The sequence below is a fragment of the Hemicordylus capensis genome, chromosome 3 (assembly GCF_027244095.1).
Source record: "Hemicordylus capensis ecotype Gifberg chromosome 3, rHemCap1.1.pri, whole genome shotgun sequence".
Lineage (NCBI taxonomy): Eukaryota > Metazoa > Chordata > Lepidosauria > Squamata > Cordylidae > Hemicordylus > Hemicordylus capensis.
In genome coordinates, this window is record NC_069659.1 from 113,506,394 (window position 1) to 113,528,286 (window position 21,893).

The following is a 21,893-nucleotide window of genomic DNA, read 5'->3' on the forward strand; positions in this document are numbered from 1 at the left end:
AAAATTAAAATGATCATTTCATGTTCATAAAGTAAACATTACTGCTTAACTCGAATGTCAAACTGAGCAGGAAAGCCCAAGCTTTGGTAGCCAAAAAACCCTGCATATCTTCTGTTACCTTTCTAATTACACTGATGCAGATGATTGTTGGACTATGACATCTAATCAAATTGTGGCGAGTACACCTCAGAAGTGGTACTGTACTCTGTATTTTATAGTTATGGTGATCTTTGATTCGGGAGCAATTAAATCCCAGATGTCTCCGTTCTGCAACAGACAATACTTTGAGCTATATCTCTAATTCAGGCCTGTTCAACTTTGGCCCTCCTGCAGATGTTGGCCTACAACTCCCATAATCCCTGGCTACTGGCCACTCTGGCTAGGGATTATGGAAGTTGTAGTCCAAAAACAGCTGGGGGGGGGCAAAGTTGAGCAGGCCTGCTCTAATTCTTGTTAATGGATTAGGAGGCCTCTGGGCTGTTAAAATCTTCACATTTGCAGAACTCTTCTCCCATTCATGAGCTGCTTGTGTTGGCATTTTAAGAAAAAATCAATGCAAACTGCTTAACAGTGCTTCTGATAGATGGAAAGAATCCAGGCCTAAATATGCCAGTTCCGTTCTCCACAAAATACTTCTGGTTTTCCCCCCTGCCTTTCCCACTGAGTGCCAAAGGTGTCTTTAAATTAGAAAAAGAATGCCCAGAGATGAAAGTTTGGGGTGGTATACAAATCTGATAAATAAAACAAAGAAATTAACAAAATCACAGGATATTCTGCAGTCTTCCCGAGTACTTTCCTTTGCCTACCCATGACAGCCATAAAGGAATAGGACTTGGGTAAATGGCAAAAAGACTCCTCTGTTCCCCTGGCTGCTATGAACTGCCACTGGTTGGAGGCGGAGGATTGGTTCAGGCCTGCTGTATATCCCCCAACACTGGAAATGACTACTCCATGTAAATGGGTGTTCATATAAGTCTTGGGTACAAAGCTATGATAATTCATTGAATGCAACCAAACAGGGAAGAGATTTGCTTAAACCTTGATTGGGCGCTGTCAAGTCGGTGTCAACTCTCAGTGACCACATACAGGTGAAACTCGGAAAATTAGAATATCGTGCAAAAGTCCATTAATTTCAGTAATGCAAATTAAAAGGTGAAACTGATATATGAGACAGACGCATTACATGCAAAGCGAGATAAGTCAAGCCTCTGAAAAGTATAAGCATGCATATGTATTCAGTACTTGGTTTGGGCCCCTTTTGCAGCAATTACTGCCTCAATGCGGCGTGGCATGGATGCTATCAGCCTGTGGCACTGATGAGGTGTTATGGAAGACCAGGATGCTTCATTAGCGGCCTTCAGCTCTTCTGCATTGTTTAGTCTCATGTCTCTCATCCTTCTCTTGGCAATGCCCCATAGATTCTCTATGGGGTCAGGTCAGGCGAGTTTGCTGGCCAATCAAGCACAGTACACTGTATACTTTTCAGAGGTCCGATATTGTTCTATTCTACAATCCTTGTCTTCTTGGTTCCATGTAATATTCTAATTTTCTGGGATTGTGGATTTGGGGTTTTCATGAGCTGTACGCCATGATCATCACAATTATAACAAACTAGTATTTTTAAGCCCGTTATAACGGGCGCTAGCTTTCTCTCACGCCTTTTAGGGTTTTGTTTTTTTGTTTTGTTTTTTAATACTTTTCTGAGGCCGGGACCGGGGGTGGAGCGGTGGCCCTAGAAATCCTTTTTAAAAAATGCAGCCGCGGCCGACGCCGCCGACCTACCACCCTCCCTCCCAACTGCCGAGCCCACCTTACCCCGGCCCTTGTCAGTCGGGCGAAGATAATCCTTAATTTCAGAGGCAGAGAGGAGCTTGCAAATAGAGCTCCTCTCTGTGCAAAGGCTGTGCCGGAACTGGCAGCATGGACGTAAAGGACGCAGTAGGTGTCCTTTGTGCCCAAAACGCCATTTGGGGAAGAGGCTTTGCACAGAGAGGAGCTCTGCTTGCGAGCTCCTCTCTGCCTCTGAATTTAAGGTCTATCTGCGCCCGAATGACACGGGCCGGGGTAAGGTGGGCTCAGCAGTTGGGTGGGAGGGTGGTAGGTCGGCGGCGTCGGCCACGGCTGCATTTTTTCCTCCCTCCCGCCCGGCTCCGACAGCGGCGCCAGGCCTCGGCGGCGGCTCTGCCACCACCTCAGCCGGCTTCTCCCGCCGCCTCTTCCCCCCGCCCGGCTTCAGCGGCGCGGCCAGGCCTGGGCCGCGCTGCTGCCTCTGCCGGTGTTCCCCGCCGGCGCTTACCCGGCTTCTTCGGGGCGGCCGCTTCTGGCCGCCCAAGATGGCCGCCGGGTGCTGGCGGTCGTGTCTCCCAGCTCTGTTCTGGGCATGCGCTCCGCGCATGCCCAGAACAGGCGAGGCACGAACGCACGCTTGGTGTCCGTCCACGGACGGACACTAAGCATTTTATTAGAGAGGATTAAGGCTTGACTTATCTCGCTTTGCATGTAATGCGTCTGTCTCATATATCAGTTTCACCTTTTAATTTGCATTACTGAAATTAATGGACTTTTGCACGATATTCTAATTTTCCAGGTTTCACCTGTAGATAGATTCTCACCAGGATGATCCGTCTTCAGCTTGGCCTTTAAGGTCTCTCAGGGGTGCATTCACTGCTGCTGTAATCGAGTCCATCCACCTTGCTGCTGGTCGTGCTCTTCTCTTTCCTTCAACTTTCCCCAGCATTATGGCCTCAAGGGAGCTGGGTCTTTGCATGATGTATCCAAAGTATGATCGTTTGAGCCTGGTCATTTGTGCCTTGAGTGAAAATTCTGGATTGATTTGTTCTATGATCCATTTGTTTGTTTTCCTGGCTGTCCATGGTATCCTCAAAAGTCCGTGGACTTTAGTGCAGGAAATAACACAGCACTAAAGTTCAAAAGCCACGGGAAAACCATTGTCTGAACATTTCTAATCTTTGTAGGTATAGATACGTCACAGCATCTAAATATAAATCGAAATTGAATTCATCATCATCATCATCATCATCATCATCATCTTTCCAAAGCCTTCATTGCAGCCCTTCCAAGTGTTATTCTGTGGCATATTTCTTGACTGCTGGATCTTTTACTGTTGATGGCCAATCCTAAAGGGCTGAAGCTGCCCATCATTTCAATGTCTTCATTATCAATTCTGAGGCTTAAACCCTAACATTACATATTTATGATCAACCCTTTAGTGCAATTGGAAACGTTTTACTTCAACACAGAAAATATATTTTGGTGTTCTAATATCAAAATAATGCAAAAGTGTGATGGTGAAAAATTGCATTTCTTAGATGTTTTAAAATATTTGCTTCTTATGGATCTTGCAGGAAACAACCCATTTTGCTTCCATATTTTACTTTACAAAATAGCTGGGGTTATTTTAGGTCTAATAGTCATGACTATGGCAGCTCTTGATAAATACAAATTACTTTAACTTAGATCCTTTAAAGCTTTTACGTCTTGGGTACCTAATGATTGATAGTTTTAGTATTTAATAGATGCTCTCATCCAGTACATAACAGCCCTATTGGATCAGGCCCAAGGCCCATCTAGTCCAGCATCCTTTTTCACACAGGCTTCTGCTTTTGGTCTTCCAGCAGCAACACCAGATGCTGCTGGAAGACCAAAAGCAGAAGCCAAAGGCATGCCCTCCCTCCCGCTGTCACTCCCCTGCAACTGGTACTCAGAGGCATCCTGCCTTCTGTTGCCCTTTCAGAGCTCCTTGATTTGGTGTCAGGGCTGGTGATTACAACCCCTAGACCTATGATTCTGGGGGATTTCAATCTTCCGGCTCCTGATGGGGGTTCAATGATCTGGGAGTTCATAAGCTCTATGGCTACCATGGGCTTATCTCAGATCATTTTGGGCCCAACTCATGTGGGTGGACATACCTTGGACTTGGTTTATCTCTCAGAGCAATGTCTGATCATGGGAGACATTGTCATCTCTCCCCTGCCATGGTCCAATCATTTTCTGGTTAATATGCATATTGTAGCGGCCCCCTGTCTCCACCAGGACAGCATTACAACACAGATGGTCCGCCCCAGGCGCCTTATGGATCCTGTCAGATTCCAAGAGGCTCTTGGGGACATTCCTTGCAATCTGGTGGGTGTTTCTCCGATGCAGCTCATGGAATCTTGGAACATAGATGCCACGAAAGTGTTAGATGAAATTGCTCCCAAGCATCCTCTTAAGGTTCGTGGATCCCGGCTCCCTTGGTTCTCTGCAGAGCTTAGGGAGAAGCACCAGACCAAAAGACGCTTGGAATGTCGTTGGAGGAAAACTGGTGCTGAAGATGACCGAATGTGATTACTTGTTCATATTTGGGAATATTCTAGGACGATAAGAACGGCGAAATCTCACTATTTCTCCACTCTTATTGCATCACCTGACTCTCGTCCAGCGGCCTTATTCCGGATTACCCACTCCCTTCTTAGGAGAGTGGATCCGGTAGATGTTCAATCTGACCGCTGTTCAATCTGACCAATTCTTTGCTGATAAAGCCACCCGCCTTCAGCTAGAGCTGGACTCTACTTCTATAGGATCCGATCAGATAGAAGAGATTCCGTCTTCTGACGTTACATGCGACACCTTTGAGTTGGTCGAGGATATGGACACAATTCTTTCGGGTATGGGTGCGTCAACATGTTGCTTGGACCCTTGCCCCTCCTGGCTGGTTAGAACAGCCGGTGGGAATGTTAATTCTTGATTACAGGAGTTGGTTAGCTCCTTGTTACGTGAGGGTTTCGTGCCAGCAGCCCTTAAAGAGGCGATAGTTCTCCCTCACTTGAAGAAACCCTCACTGGACCCTGAGGCCCTTGACAACTATAGACCTATCTCCAACCTTCCTTTTTTAGTGAAGGTGTTAGAGAGGGTTGTATGTGCCCAGCTCGAGAGGGTCTTGGAAGAAACTAGCTATCTTAATTCTTATCAGTCGGGTTTCAGGCCTTGGCATAGCACAGAGACAGCACTGGTCGCTCTGGTAGATGATCTTCTTTGGGACCTTGACGATGGTAGTGTTCCTCTCTTGGTCCTTTTAGATCTCTCAGCAGCTTTTGACACTATCGATCATGCTACCCTTCTAGACCGCCTGCGTGGGTTGGGAATCAGGGGCACTGTCTTACAGTGGTTCTGTTCTTACCTTAGCGGGCGTGTCCAGTCGGTATGCATTGAGGACAGGTGCTCTGACCCATGGCTACTCCTTTATGGAGTTCCCCAGGGTTCAGTTCTTGCCCCTGTCCTCTTTAACATCTATTTGAAGCCACTGGGTCAGGTCATTTCCCAGTTTGAGGTGAGATTTTATCAATATGCTGATAATACTCAGCTGTATATCACCATCCCAGACCATTCTGGGGATGCTGTTTCTGTGCTTACTCGATGCCTGGAAGCCGTTAAGGTCTGGATGAATCAAAACAATCTCAGACTGAATCCCACTAAGACTGAACTACTTTTACTCAGCCCTCGTACCGGCCAACAGCTGGATGTGAACCTTGTTTTAGATGGGTGGTGCTGTCCCCAAAGGAGATTGTTTGGGATTTGGGGGTCCTTTTGGATTTGCGCCTCTTGCATGAACAGCAGGTGGACGCTGTGGCCAGAAGTGCTTTTGCCCAGCTTTATCTGGTTCGCCAGTTACGCCCTTACCTTGACCAGCAGGCCTTAATGACAGTGACCCATGCCCTTGTTATCTCCTGCTTAGATTATTGTAATGCTCTCTATCTAGGGTTACCTTTGAGGACGATCGGGAAGCTACAACAGGTCCAGAATGCAGCAGCTCGCCTCCTCATGGGTGCCAGAAAATATGACAGGGTAACACCTCTCCTGCAGTCATTACACTGGTTGCCTATTCGCTTCTGTGTTCAATTTAAAGGCCTGGTTTCCACCTTCAAAACCTTGTAGGGCTTGGCGCCTGTCTACCTACAGACCTGCCTCTCCCATCCAGTTACATCCCGTCCGGTTAGATCATCTCAGATGGCCCTCTTGTCGGTCCCTGATTTCCGAGAGGTTTGGAGCTCTCAGACCCGCAAAAGGGCCTTTTTGGTTGCTGCCCCACTTGTTTGGAACTCTCTTCCCCTCCAGATTCATTTATCCCCTTCCTTACTGATCTTCAAATCACTATTGAAGACTTTTCTTTTTCGCCAAGCTTTTGCCCTGTAGTTTACCTATTTGTTTTTTGTTAGTTACTTTAGTTTTTAATGTAGAATGTAATTTTTAATGTTGCCTTGTTTGCATGTTTTTGTGCACTGCCTGGCGTCTTCGGAGTGGGTGGAGAATTAAGTGTTTCTAATCAATCAATCAATCAGTCAATCAATCAATATGTGGTGTTTTTAGTATGAGAACATGTATAAATGGTTGTTCTCCATTTCTTTCTTGTGCATGCTGTTGAATTTCTGCTGGGGAAAGGAGAGTGGGCTAAATATAAGAGGCGCTCTTACCACTGGACCTTGGGGGTGAGGCCCAGGGGGAACTCCAAAGGCCCCGGGGAGGCAAACAACCAATATTCTATTTGCCATGTGTGCGGATGTGGTGGGGGGGGGGGGGGTGAGGCAAGCAGGCCTCCCTTCTCAATGGCCACAGACGGAGAAGGAGTTGCCACTGAGCCTGACTGTCCAGCTCGGCGGCCTCTGAGAACTGCAAGGCGCTCCAGTGCACCTGTGCAGTTAGAATAGAGTGTTGCAAGCTCGTGACAGTCAGGCTCAGCGGCCACTCCCACTCTGCCACCGCAGGGCGGGGGACCTGTTCGCCTCATCCCCACCATGTTCTAGCCACACGTGGTGACTAGAAAATCAGCGGTTCGCCCTCACAGTGGCGACAACTTGTGAGGGGCCTTGCGGAGGCCTCGTGGCAGGACGGTCCGGGTGTCTACATTGCCTAGGTGTGCCACTGGCCATAGGGACCTGATCTCCCATGGCAAGTGAGTTTCTATGTTGCTTTTATTTGGCCACACTGCTTTTCAGATTTCGATTCGCTGTATTCCAGCAAGTCATACAAAGTCTCTTCTACTTTTCCTTTCATAGAAACAGGAGGTTCATTTATTATGGGGAAAAGTTTAGCGCTACATTTGGAAACTTTTGCTGTGGGAGGAACTAGCCGTCCTGGGATCAGTACCCCCCATCCTAAGTGTTTACGCAGAAGTAAGCGCTATATGTGATGGCTCCTTCTGCAAGAAGGTAAATATAGCTTGATACTTTGCTTGTGTACTCATGCTTGGCCTCTGCTGCAGAGCACATTTCTGCTCTCTAGAGGGCACTATCGCATAAAAAAACCTCAACGTGGTGGGGGTGGCTAATTGCAGTCGAAAGGTTCTCTTTGCTCTTTCTCCTCCGTAAGAGGCTTTTTAATAACAATCGGAGTTAACAGTCTCGGCCTTAAGATGCTCTTCAGCCATTGCTACTTTTCATCACAGCAACTAAGCTGGAAGAAACGGTCTCTGCTGCTTCAAACTGGTCAAGTTATCCTGTAAACGTTACGGGAGGGTATGTATTAGCTGTCCCTGTTTGAATCAAAGAATATGTAACTAACAGCCAAGTACGTTTGTATAAGATAAGGCTCATTTAGCCGAAGAACGGCAATGGATTAGTAACCGCAATCTCATTCATTTCATTCATTCATTTCATACATTTATACGCCGCCCCAAACCAAAGTCTCTTGGCGGTAATACTTTTCCCCCTGCTTGTAAATTATCTTAACTGTAGTTAAGATAAGAACCGGATTTCAAAGTTTGAATCTTGCTCATGCTCTACTTAAATATTTTGTTTTCTCTTCCCCCTGAAATGGCGTCCCTGGGAACAGAAAGCCGAAAACCTGTTTCTGCTATATAGGAGAATAATTAGTGCCATGTAGAAACAAGAATTTGTGCAGCATCCTAGTTACTCTGGGTGCCTCAATGTGTTCAGCCGTCTGTCGCGAGTGCTATTTAAGCGTGAAACTTAATTCCCCAGCCCGCAGGCTAAGCTATTTTGTGGCTAACGGGATGTCGCAGGGTGCTTTGCAGAGATCCTCTACACTGAGCTAAGCCGAGGCAGCCAGCAACGGACTTTGTGGGTGTGGCGAGGCATGTGGCCACTGTTGTGGAAAAGGAGTACTCGGTGCCAACAAATCACCTGCATGTGTAGCACATTGAAGACAGCGGCATTTTCGTTTTCATCTTGAGGCACTCTTGCAGATATTTTTAACTCCCCGCGCAGATATTTTAACTCCTCAGCTAGGCAGTTAAGGACTTTCCCCGCCCCCTCAACACCCCCATTTCATACCGGAATCGTGGAAAAGGTTATGGTTTTGCAACAGAGATTTCTGCCGGCGTGTGTGGGTCGCTCGCTGCACGTTGGGAGTTGCTTACAACAAGCGCCTGCCTCTTTCCCCTTAGTGTTCTACACCGCCGCCCAGCAAGGAGACCCACGCGCACGACATCGGTGTAAGCCCCAAGAAATTCGTGCTCCAGCCCTTCACTAAACATCCGCTCAGTGGGCGACGCGCCCCGCTTTTTCGGGGGGGGGGGTGTTTGCTGGGCGTCCGGAGGCGGTGCAGCGAAGCCACCATGGCGCATTCTCGCGACACTTCCCTTGTAGCTAGTGGTTCCATCGAGCAGCGGCAGAGGTAGCGAAGAAGCAGTGCCAGTCCTCTGAGCGACTGGAGCCAGCTTTGCAGTAGCGTCAGCTGCTGTCGCTGCCACCTTGGTGCACGAAGGGTCCCGAGCAGGGGCGACACCCACCCCCTCAGCCAGCCATTCCCTTGCAGAGAATCGCTACCGCCGCCCCTTGGCTTGCGTTCCAGCTCTCTCTCATACACACACACACACAACACACGCTCGCTCCAGGTGGAATCTGCAGGATTTTAAAAAATCTCCCTCCTTCTCCCGTTTCTCTTCCGTCCCTCAGCATTTGCTGGTGTTACGTCGGGGTATTATTTTCCCCTCCCCACTTCCCTTTATGTCAAGAAGAGCTTCTTCTTTTTTTTTGCTTGCAAGGGAGGGTTTAAGAGCAGGAAATTAAATGCAGCCTTGCTACTGTTGCAATGGGTACTGACTCGCTGAGAGGAAACAGAGAAGAAGCTGCTGCTGCTGCTGCTGCTACCACCACAGCCTGAAGGAAGCGTCCCCCCAATCAGCACGTCTTCGCCGCCTCTTCTTATTTTCCTCCCTAGTCTGCCTTCCAAACCTGCGTTCATCTGAAACTTTCAGCCTGTGTGGTGGAGCCCCAACTCGACATAAATGGGTGAGTGTGGACCGCCAGCTGGGCTTGGAGTTGGCGCGGGTGCTCGCGTCTCGCGGAGTATCGAGGCGAGACGAGCCTCGTGCGGGGGTCTCTACTGTGGCCCGTAAGCTTGAGTAGCAGGCCGAAGAGGCCAGGTGCCCACAGACAGATCCTCCGCTTCTAGATTTTTCTTGCTTTAGTGGTGTTTATGCAGTCTCGTGGGCCGCAAATGGGATGCTTGGGCTAGGCTGGAGAATCAGGAGGGTGTGTCTCGTGTTACCTCTCGACCGTCCGCCCCCCCCCCCCCCTTGATATTTTAAGGTTCGGCCAAGAGACGTTTAGTCTCTTCAGACCTTTAGCTGCTTCCCTCCCTATGGCTCGTGAGTTGAATGTTAGTCAAGCAGGTGAGGTAGAGAAGGCTGGACACTGGAAAGCTTTGAATGAAGGGAGGGAAGCCATGCCAAAACCAATATTATGCCACACGCTGGCAAAAAAATAATAATGCTCTGGTGTCGTCGTCGAGCTACACGGCGTGGCTGCTGTTGTAATGTGAGACTGGAAGGGCGGATGGGGTCGGGGCAAGCTGGAGCGGAACGAAGATAAAGAAGGGTGGGAAGAAAGCGCGAGCCAGGACACCCCCTCCCTTTCTGGTCGGAAGAGGCTGCTCTTTTCCTTCGCATCTGGAGAGAGGGAGGGAGAGAAAAGACTGAGAAATCAGTCGCTTTTGCATGACAGGAAATCAGAGGGGCGCGCTATGCGTTTGACATTTCCGCCGGGCCCCCCCCCCCCCCTTTCGGGGCGGAGAGCGCGGAGCTTCCTTTTCCATAAACGAAATGCCTTGTTGGCAGCCTTGCACAGCATCCCCTCCCCTTCCGTAGCAATCGCTTGGAGACGCCTGTTCATCGATGAGCAGTCTGAGGCTATGCTTTCACGCTGCCTGCTTACCTGTGCAGCTCTCGCTGCCGGACTCTAGGGGCAGCTCAGACTTGGAGGTGTGGTGTGGCAGGTTTTTGGAAGGGGCTGCGGCTGGCGAGCCTCATCGATCTTGGCTGCCTTCCATGAAGAAAGGGCAGTCTAGGGTTATCGGATGGTTTTGGCGCACCTTGCTGCTACAGGGCCTTCCCCTTATTTTAGGAGTATGCTGGACCCATTGAACACTAGTGCTCTGGAATGCCTCTCTCCGCCCGCCCCCTTTGTTCCTCTCTTTTGAAACTTCAGGTTGGCACACCAGTAGTGCCTGTGAATGGTTTTCAGAAAAGAGAGAAACACAAAGATAAGCATAGAGTAGCAGCGTGGGGAGTTCATTATGCACAAATGCCTGCTGATATTCAGAAACAGCCTAGAAGGTTTGCTCGCAATCTCGGCAAGAATTGCAGAATGAATGATCCATTTATATCCCTATCTGAGGCTATGGAGAGGCAGCAGTGCCAGGCACTAGGCAGTCTGAAGGGGAAGCACATGGGCAAGCAGCCTGTTCCCGCCTGCAAAAGGGACTATGTTCACTCTTACAGTATGTGTTTGTCATAATAACACAATGCTTTCTCTGTACTGCAAACATTCGTGCTTTGGGGGAAATGGGGTGTTTATTCTTTTACCATAGCCACCCTACAATGTAGGCCATGGTATACTCTACTGAAACACATTGATTGTAATTCAGTAAAAATATCCTCTAGCTGGCTGAAAAGAATACATGTGTGTATTTTGGGAAGTCATTATATCCTATATTTTTAGTAGATAGAAGCCTTCATGAATGAAAGAAGCATCTCACTGGGGAGTGGAGAAGCTATTCCTTGTTGATAGCTGCAAAACCATTTCAGCTGGCCAGATATTTAGGAAGGGATTTGCAACTGTAGCTCATGCGCGCATCATGTGACATAGCAGCACCAGTTTTTCGCTTCAGTTCTTGTAAGCTAGATGAATTTCAGTCAGGATGTTTGCATTCAGTTGTTCCTAATATATTTGAATTCAATCAGTATGTTTGAAGTTAAAGTAGTTGAACTCAGATTAGTACATCTGCTGTGTGCCTACTCTTTTATATTATAGACATCAAATCACCATTCAGTGCTGCTTCTGTGCAGCATGCTTTTAATATGTGTATTTGAGTTTTTTAAGTGTGTGCATACATTTCCAGCCTCAGTTGCATCTTGATAAAATACTGTTACCCATTAAGATTAAACTGAGCATCATCATGCATGCAATGTTACAGTTAATGTAGGAAATCTTATTCCTCAGACTCATTTTGGTAACTTTTTCCCGTGTGCTGATTTTGATACAGATATTTAGCAGGTGACTTTAATCTCATTTGCTTCAGGCTTGATGTTGCCAAAATTGCTCATAAATGTGATTGGAAATATGGGTCTGACTGTCATCTGCAGCATTATAGAATAAAACTTAGTGCTAGGCCTCAGTTTGCACGTTGTTATGGTACTGGAAAAGGCAGCACTTATAACGTCATCGTGGCTGGCATCCTGACTTAACACAGTGTGTGTGATTCGATGCCCTGTGGGGGGCGTGCTGGGAGCTCTCGTGAAGCTCCCCTGGTTATGTGCACTGTTGCACCACTGCTCTTAGAGTTCGGAGCACTGCCTGTGCTCTGGAAATGCTCTGTATGATTGGAAACATGTTGCTGATCCCTCATGTTTCTGCTCTTAAAGAGAGCTTCTGGACTGTGTTTTCAAATGCTGAGGGCTGTGGTGCAATGGTTCACATGCAGGGGGACTGGGGGAATTGTGTAAAGGCTCCCAGTGCAATTCTGCAGTCCCTTGAAGTGCACGTGATTTGTTAGGATGTTAGCCACAGCATTTAGCATATATTGTCTCTCTTGCAGTAATGAGTGGGGAGCTATGTACATGAACCCCCTGAATACCAGTAGAATTGAAGGATGGCCTGTGTATTCTGTACCTGAAAAGTCCAAATTTTGTGCCAAGAAAATGTTGTTATATCTATATCTATATCTATATCTATATCTATCTATTTATCTATCTATCTATCTATCTATATATATATCCAACTGCTTGAGTTGATACAAGAGAAACTCATGATGACTAAGATGTGTTTGTTTGCCTTTTAGGCAAATTGATCCTGAAGGTGCTACAAGTACCTCCTGCACTGTGGTGGCACCTGAGACTGGGCGGGGCACGGTGCTAGGCAGGACAGGTGGTGGGCAGAGCCAGGGATAGTGAGAGGTGGAGTCAGTTGTGGGCTTTTCTCTTTCTCTTTCTCTCTCGCCAGGCCCCCGCTTTCTCTTCAACCTCCCACCAAACTTCTCTTGTCTCTCTTTCTAACCAAGCCCCTCTCATTCTCTCTCTGTCTTGCCATCCAACCCGCTTTCCTCTTGTCCCCCTCCCTGCCCCCAAACAGAAAACAAACAGAGAAAAATAAGACTTTCAACAGCCAATGAACTCTCCCAAGCAGAGAGCTTCCTCCAATCCTCCTTCCCCTGTTTGTTCTTACTGGCTGGATCAGCCTGCTCATCAAGCTGCTCCTGCCAGTCTGATTGCTAGGGTGCTGGCCTGGCCCTGCCCCCCAAAGGGCAGTAAAAATGTGTGAAAAAAATACAGTTCCTTTTGGCTTTAATGGCTGTTTTCTCACACGGGTTTTCACTTTACCGGTTTTTACTTCCTTGAGTGGGCAATGCCAGGAGTCACCCAGGAGGGATCAGGAGCTGGAGTAGCTTAACAGCTGTTCCAGCCAGGAAGTTGCAGGCATGGGGAGGAGGGGCTGGAGAAAGCTCTCTGCTTGATAGAGTTCTCTGGCTGCTGGTAAGTCCAATATGCTGCTAGATCCTGTGTTTTTGTTTAGGGGAGGGAGGGGGCATAGCCCCCCCCCCCTCAGTCAAGAAGTGTCAGCTTTTTGGACAGTGAGCACCTCACCTGGAAAAGTGGTGGGGCAGCGGGGGAGCAGGTAAGGACCAGTTTCTTAAGGAACCAGTTTTTCAAGGAACCAGTTCCCACCCCATTTGTGGCTGCCCAAGATGGTTCAGGCACACCCCTACTGCAAACTGTGTTAAGGATATTATGCAACATCCTTGTACATCATGTGGATTTCTCATTTTATTTATCTTCATTTGCCCTCTAGTTGGAATATATCACTATCCAGAACAGCCCATGTTGTTACCCTCCAACCTCTAAGCAGTCAGAAATCTCAGAGGTATAACACTACTTGGATTCTCACTTCCTTTGAAGGAAAGATTATTGGAGACTAATGGTGTCTTTGTGACATTTGGTTTATTCTCACAAATAGACAAGTTAAGCATTAAATAGACATATTATGCACATATTAAATAGACACTAAATATGCACTTCCATAAATTGGCAACAGATTATATCGGGTTTCTGTACTCTCAACAGTGTTGCTTTTTCATTCCAGGCTCTTTCCACCAATGGCGTAGTGCTGCAGGGGTGGGTAGGGATGCAATCCCAGTACATTTCCCCCTCAGGGATGTCAGGAGGGATGCAAACTCCTTGGGTTTCTACATGGAAAGAATGTGATGTTCTTGCTATTCCAACAGTTTGTTACATCAGTTACCTAGGAAGGTGCCTTCTGTGGAGTCAGACCACTGGTCAATCAAGCTCAGTATTGTCTACTACATTGATTGGCAGTGGTTTCCCAAGGTTTCAGGCAGGAGCCTTTCCCAGCCCTTCCTGAAGATGCTGCCAGGGAGCAAACCTGGGAATGTCAGCATGAAAGTCTTGCAGTAGACTAGTGTCAAGACATCCTAAATTCCTATGACCATAGGAATGCATGGAATTTCTGAATGACTCTTAGCCATTTGGAAATTCAATGCATTCCATGGACATTTGGAAGGAACCAGTGCATTTCAGTGGGCATTCCCAGTCATTCATTTTAGTACATTACCTAGAGTCTACATGATCCTTGACTTGTAACAGAACCACTACACTACCCCAGTTTCATCTGTCTAGGTGGGTGTAGGGCCATTGTGGCTATGGGGTCTGGCTGTCATAGTGGCTGTGGCTAAGGGGGCTGTCATGGAGAGCACCTGTACTTCTGAATTTCCGGCTACTTCTGAATTTCCGGCTACATCTCTCTGTATACCATACCAAATCTTCCTTTCTCTCTCATAGCAGCTGATTCCCACTGTTCTTTTTGTTGTTGCTTTTAAGCAGATGAAACACTCACTCCTGGTTGGAGGGGAGGGAGAATGATGTTATCTCACATCAGTCTCTCCCCTCTTTGGATGTAAGGTATGTGACTCTTGCAAGATTCTTGATAGTTTGCCCCTCAGGTTATGACAGTCATTAGTGTCTTATTCAGCAATGTCCTCTAGCTTCCTTGGGACCATCAACCAGATCTGCCTTAATATTATCTAACGAATGCTTGCAGATTCACAGCCATATGTAGATAAACTCCATTTTTCATTATGCACAAATGTCTTCATATGTATTATATAACGTCCCTTGTAAAACTGAATTTGTATTGTAGAGCCTACTCCCTGCTATTGCATAAACCCTCATCTCTGGTTTGTGTTTAGTGTGCAGTCTGGTGTGCAGTTATTTCTTTTGCTACTGGATGGGAGCATTTAACACTTGGATAATTCAACAATGCTGATTTTTGTCCATTAGGGAGTCACTCGGTGGAGAAAATAATTTACCCTCAAGGCTCTGGGATGAATTAAACACCATCATGTGGTTAAAAACCTTAAAATAACTTTATAAAGTACATGCTTTTGTTGGCTTTCATACCTGTGTGGTTTTCTTAAAATTGTAGAATGGGTAGAGAACAAACAGTAGTTCAGCTTAAATTAGCTGCTGCAAGGCAGGATCAGCACAAGCAATCCAGAACACAGTGTGTACCCCGGGAGAGTAGAATAATGCAGAAAATGCAGTTGCTGAATAAAGAAACCCAGATGAGTCAATTGCAAGGATCGAACCATGTGACCCAGGTGGCCAAAAGAACACAACATCATTTCAGACTTTCTAGACAATTTGACGTCAGTAATGTTTGTGGCTGATCCCAAATATCATGTAATTTAGCCAGACCTTGAACAGACTCCAGTTCCATGGAATCTGATCAAGGAAAAGATTAATGGAATGCAAATTCCCCACAATCTATAAAGTTCTGCCTCTAGTTTTGGCAGTTGGCAGGTAGCTGCTTTTCATGTTCTTTCTGAGCACCCAAATGATCTTGATGATCTTAAGACCTTTTCTCATATTATGATTTGCACTCATCTGGGAGTCTTCCAGTGAGTTTGTGTGTTCATGGTTCAATAATGGGAATGCCAAGATGTTCTAAGCTGGCTGACATGTGTATAGATGTGGGGTTTTTGCACTATAACATTGGGAAAAGAGAGTTGTGGGTATTTTTCAGAAGAGTGCTATGTAACGCCAGTGGTAATTCTCATTTGTTTTTGTGGCTAATACACTAAACATATGTTTAAGATTAAACATCTTTTTTTATTTTCCAGAGCAATTGGATCAGTTTTAATAATAGTTTTGTGTGAGCTCCTTCTGATTCCTGATAAACCAGCTTGGAAAAATACTAACTCTGTAAGCAAAAGTTTTCCAGAAAATATACTTTTTTGATGAAAGTCATGGAAAGTTGGGATTAAAAAGTTATTTAAGGCTACAACGTATGTAGTATTGTTGGGTTGTCTGATCAAGTCCACTGTCCAGATGAGATGGCAATAGAATATGAAGCTGAATTCTTTTGTTATTCTTGTTTAACTCCCTTAACTGGGGACGTAGACATTCATTCTCTGATTTCTTCATGGCCCATCTATATATTTTTTTTCTCCTAGGCATTCCTATCACTAATCCCATGTGTGGCAGCTCTTGCAAGAGTTCGCAAGCAGCTGCCGATTAGTGATGGGGAGAAAATAGGGATGTCGGCTACCAGGAGCAGCAGGCAAACCGGCTCGGCTACCGGGAGCAGCAGGTGGCGGGAATTGGTGGGCAGGCCAGCCGGAAAGCCGGCCCGCCACCTCCTTCCACCTGCCCACCAATTTCCAGTGGCTGGCCTGAGCAGCAGGTGGCGGCAGGCCGGCCCGGCCGCTGGGAATTGGCAGGTGGGGGGAAGGAGGTGGAGCCAGAAACCATGAGCGGGGGGTTGGAGCGGGCCAGCGGAGGCGCAGATGCTCTCCGCCCAGCCCAGCTAGTAATTATTGACTATCCCAGGGCTAATTTTGCAGAGCTGCCTGTTTTCTAGCCATATGATCAGTTTATGCTGACACATAGATGAAGCTAAAATTTTCACCATGCACTAAATAACAAGCTAGCTCTGTGGCAAAGTGGTCAAGTGACCCTCTTTCCACACATCTGGTTTTCAGTAAGAATATGTTCAACTTGTGTGTTAGTGCTCGACAAGAACCGTGTGAATTAGCCTTAATTCATAGGATCATAAAAGCAGCTGAGAGGCCATTTAGCCTAGCCACTTGGCAGACTGATCTACCTAGTTGTCTCCAAGGGAGCAGCCTATGAGAGCTAGACCAGAGTGTGCCATAAGCAGAGAGCAGAATACTGTGGAAAGCTGCTGTGAGATTGGCTTGTTGCTCTGGGCTGCCTGCTGCTGGGTAAGATTGTAAGATGAGAGTCTGAACTGTACTGAAATCCTAAGTACTAGCCCTTTTCAGTGGCCAGTGAGGTATGAGAAGCCCTTATTGCTGACTTTTGTGACCTATACTTCAGGCCTTGACAGTACAAGCAAATGTTGGCCCCTGTAATATCTAAACTGGTTAGCCCTCTGGAGTCTGTCCCAACTGGTTAAAAAGGAGGAGGAATCTGTTTTACTTGGAGTCACAAGGCCTCATTGAATCTGTTCTATTGCACTATATATGCCTCTGTGACTTCCTCCCCTGCCTTTTGCATATTTATTTCTCATATTTTTATACCGCCCAAAACTTGCATCTCTGGGCGGTTTACAACGGTATAGTGGCTAATGGAATGTCACTTGCCAACATCACAATTACAGTTGTAATCAGGCTGTGTTGAGTTTCAGCTAGATTGCCTCCCTGCCACCCCCTTCAGTTTCCTTGTCAACTTTTCTAGTTTGCTTTACTTTCCTCAGTTGCTCAAATTCACTAGAATGGGGCTCTGTAGTAAGCAAATCATCTTAGCAATATAAGTTTTGTATTTACAAATATGCATAATCAATACATGAAATTCACAATTATGCTATTTTCACCAGAATGAAAATTAGGCCAATTTGGGGTGAGTAAGATACGCCACCTAATGGCGCAGCAGGGAAATGGCTTGACTACTAAGCCAGAGGTAGCCAGTTCGAGTCCCCGCTGGTATGTTTCCCAGACTATGGGAAACACCTATATCAGGCAGCAGTGATATAGGAAGATGCTGAAAGGCATCATCTCATACTGTGTGAGAGGAGGCAATGGTAAACCCCTCCTGTATTCTACCAAAGACAACCACAGGGCTTTGTGGTCACCAGGAGTTGACACTGACTCAACGGCACACTTTACCTTTTAAGATATGCTGCCAGTAACTAGGAGGAGGGAGCCAGATACAGAAGCCCTATGAGGGCTTCTGAGCAGTGTAAATCAAGCATGTGATGAACAAAAGTAAGTTCATTTGGCTATGTCAGCATCAGAATGAGCTAACTTTTCCTAGATGATGAAGCAGCATGGATCTCTACCAGGGAGTTAATCACTGTATTGCTCTATTTAAAAATAATCAAAAACAACCCTAGCTAACCTGTATGTAAGTACTAAAAACCATGCTGCTGTAATTGTACAGTTCTATAAATACAGCCCAATGGTGCTTATGCAATATTTGGTTTACTGTTTCTGGCTCAGTTTTTACTAATTGAGCCTTATCTATTTAGTAAAGATGCTTAGAAAATATGAAGTAGCATAGCATTTAACCTTATGAATGATTTTTAAAAAAGATGCATCAACTCAACTTGAATAAAATGTCAGCATTGTGTCTTAGTATTTTTCAGCATGCTCTTCACTTGCTTCCTGGTATTCTATCGATGTTGCATGGGAATTCTGAAAATGCGGAATACAGCAAGGCTTAGGGTGTGGGAAATGTCTTGCATGTGTCAAAGTGCAGATTGTTGAGCATTTAACATGAATATCCTTTGTTGCATATGTGTCTCTCTTATACGTTTCCAAGGAGAAGGAAGGAAATAGATTTAAATCTGATTCCCAGCAGACCACTTAGCAGGAACAGCATTCTATTTAATAGATATTCTTTAGATTAGCGGCATTCATTGGGAAGCCAGGAGCTGTAGCAACATGCAGCTACTTAGCTCACAGCCCCCACTCCCCAGCAAATATCTGTGCAGCAGCAGTGTAGGGTTTGGTTTAAAATTTACACTGGATGCTGGAATTTATCAACCAACCTGTGCTGATTGGGTATGGGAAGAGGAGAAGATGGGCTGATGGTTAGGCAAAGGAAATAGCTTTTGGGGTGGAAAAATAAGGATAAGCTTACAAATGTTGGGCAGCTGCTAAAAAAAGAATAAAACAGAATCTAGTGTAACCTCTGTTCTTTGAGCATGCAAATACAAACTTATCCAGGCCTGTATATGTACTAATGTGCTTTTGTCTATAAAATATGAACATAATGGAAAAGATACTGGCTGACATCCAAACTAATGAAGCACTGATGTCTCAAGAGAAGCACTTGCGTTTCTGAAGAGTTCCAGATTAATGCTGCACCAGTGCTTGTATATGGCAGATGTCAAATTTAAATGACTTAGCCTTCCTCTTGAAACACTCTGTGCCACCTAAAAATATGTTCCTGGGGGTTGTGAAGCCCTCAGACATATTTTTTGGGTGGCACAGAGTTCTTCTGGGGAAAGGGGAAGTTGTTGAAATTTGCCTTCCTCTGCATGAGTTGTAGAAGTGAGTTAGTTGAACTCTACAGAGGCGTTGGTGCTCCTCCCATAGCACCAGTATTTCATTAGTCTGAATGTGAGGTAGTGCTCAGAACTGTTGTACTAATAGGCAAGTTAAGGAGTGAAAATATAGTTGGCTTTTGTATTTTAAGAGGCATACTGAAATTTTAGAAGATACTGCTTTGTATAGCTGAATCCGACCAAGCTACATCACCTCAAAATAATATTAACACATGAATTCCTTTTTAAACTGTTATGGTTAAAGTGCTATTCTGCCCCTGAAAGCATGGGTAATATTAGCTTTGTTAAACTGATGTCAAAACATGTATGTTTTTGTGATGTGATAACAGAGTGGTTCACATTGTGATCTTTTCCCCCCTGTCTGGAGTTCATCATGATGGGATCAAGTACTGATCATGCTCAGACAAGGCCGGAAGTTCAATTAGAATAGCTCCTCCCACCACAGGGTGGCTTCCCCAGTTCCGGTCTTGTCTGCTCAGGCTTGGCCATGCTTTTTTGCTAGCTCTGCTGGAAATCTCTATTGGATCTTTCGATTCCCCTCTTTGCTCTAATTTCTGAGTGTGCAAGGCGGGGGGAAGGTACTGCATATAGGCTTTTGTTCATTTATCTAAAAATTCTTTTTTATTTTCAATTTGGCCATTTGGACTTTTACTTTCGTTTTCATTGTTTGCTATTTTTGCGGCTGGGCATGTTCCCTGTTGGGAACAATGGAGGTAGATCATGCAGGGGAGCTTTTACATGGCTCCCTCTCTGAAGCTTCAGTAGCCCCAGATCTTGAAGCTGGGCAGCCACAGCCCCTTGTGGGCACACAAACTACCTTGGGGATGGCCATTCCCACTCCGGCCGTGGCCCATCCCCCTCCACCCCACTGCTCACCGCGAAAGGCGCCTAAGAAGGCAAAAAACTCCAAAGAAGGCAACGGCAAGCAGCAGAAAAAGAAATCGCTCTTGGAGTCCGTCCGTTTGAGCAAGAGGATGCTCATTCAAGCCGTTTGCAAGTGCTCTCGCCGCGCTAAGGAGCAAAAGGCTAAGCGAGGCAAGGACAACCGACAAGGTGAATCAGCGTCCATAAGCACCTTTCCTATCCTGGTGACGGGCGGCGAACTGGCTGGATTCCCCCCGATGCACAGCCCGCATGGGCTTCTACAGCTCCTCTCTCTCAGCCCAATGAAGGGCAAGGAGAGCCCTCACAGGATGCAGCACAGCCTCTGCCGGTCGCAGCTTAAACAGGTACAATCTTTCCTGTTAACCCGCCCCCTTCCTCCCCCCTCCCGGTGGATGTGGCGGATTGACTCCGCAGTTTCTTTTTGTCCGAATGCCTCCCTCTTGTCAGCCAACCGCAGGGCGCTCCTACAACGCGCCCCGAGCCTGCTGTCCTCCTGGGTAGGTCTCGCCAATGTTTATCCTCCTCGTCACCTGCATCTAGCTCTTGTAGGCAGGCCATCCCTGTGGCTGAGAGGGGCCGTTTTGCACCTCGGACCCACGTTTCCCAGTGCAAAAGGTGGCAGCCTGTGTCTCTCTCCTCAGAATCCGATTTGGACCCCAGACTTTCAAAGACTCCTAGGGGACCTGGTGACTTGTCACAGCCTCTGCTCCCCCGACCCCTGGCCGTGCCTATGCCTTTGCCTGCTCCTGCTAACCCTGTGTTGCCAGCTGGGCTTTCCCCCCTCCAGCCCCCTGCTCCTGTCTCCGCAGGGGGTTTCGTGGGCAGAATTTGCCTTTTGATTGAATCTGCACCTCAACCTTCCTTTCGCTACGGAGAGTATAGACAACCTTCCTTTAGAAGTGCCAATAGATCTCAGTGGAGACCAAGAGGCAGGGGCGACCTTCGACAGCAGGGCAGGAAATCTCCCAATCCCCCTGTCCATTTCAGTAGACGACAATGACTACAGGGCCATAGGGGGCAGACTTCAATGGTTTGCCCTCACGTGGCTGTCCACCTCCCGGGATCCACCGGCTGTCCACCTCCTGCTGGACACAGTCACCAGAGGCTACGCAATCGAGTTTTGCTCCACCCCTCGCGACTCCTTCTTTGTCACCCCGCCGATCTCAGAGGCTAGAGAAGCACCTTCAGATGATAGAGGCGATTCAACACCTTCTACGCACACAGGCAATCGAACCAGTTCCTTGCATCAAAACATGTTCAGGCGTTTACTCGCTACTCTTTCTTGTGCCAAAGAAGGATGGCTCCTGGAGGGCGGTTCTGAACCTCCAGCGCCTCAACAAGCGCGTCAGGAAGCGCAAATTTCGGATGGAATCTTTTCAGTCCATCAAACAAGCCATTCTGCAGGGTGACTTCCTGGCATCGGTGGACCTGTCCGAGGCCTACCTGCATATTCCGATCCGTCAAGAACACAGGAGATTTCTTCGGTTCTTCTACAATGGGCACCATTACCAATATCGAGTGCTGCCGTTCAGCCTAGCGTCGCCCTCCTGGGTGTTTACCAAAGTGATGGCGGCTCTCATGGCTCACCTTTGTCTGCAGGGGGTCTGCATTCACCTTTATTTGGACGATCTTTTGATCAGGTCATCCTCGTTTGAGACAGCTGCCCTCCATGTCCAGACCACCCTGACATGTCTGAAGGACCACGGTTTCGTGGTGAACCAGGAAAAGAGTCATCTTCATCCATCACAGTCACTCCAACATTTGGGAGCAGTTTTTCACATGGTCCTGGCTTTAGTGATGCTTCCGGGGGACAGGAAGGTCAAGCTCACCTCCACCATTCTGCTCCTCCTTCAGGCAGAATCAGCGGACCTGATGGCTTCTGGCTCACATGATGACAGCAGCCATGGATTCAGTCCCTTGGGCCAGATGGCACTCCCGGCCACTGCA

At 47.0% G+C, this 21,893-nt stretch overlaps 1 protein-coding gene across 5 annotated transcripts in view; it reads left to right on the top strand.

The window, feature by feature from the left end:
- The first annotated feature begins 7,383 nt into the window (after window positions 1–7,383).
- The window catches only part of SH3KBP1 (SH3 domain containing kinase binding protein 1), a 285,503-nt gene continuing 270,993 nt past the window's right edge, over window positions 7,384–21,893 (top strand). The window contains exon 1 of one of the 5 annotated variants that reach the window (XM_053307972.1): window positions 7,384–7,511. Coding sequence is in view for 2 of the 5 variants with exons in the window: in XM_053307968.1 (XP_053163943.1) it covers window positions 9,245–9,248 (4 nt within the window). In the remaining 3 variants the exon portion in view is untranslated. Of the gene's footprint in view, window positions 7,512–8,494; window positions 9,249–15,675; window positions 15,734–21,893 lie in introns of those variants that run through there. The other 4 variants (XM_053307968.1, XM_053307970.1, XM_053307969.1 and 1 more) reach the window with 4 other exon arrangements.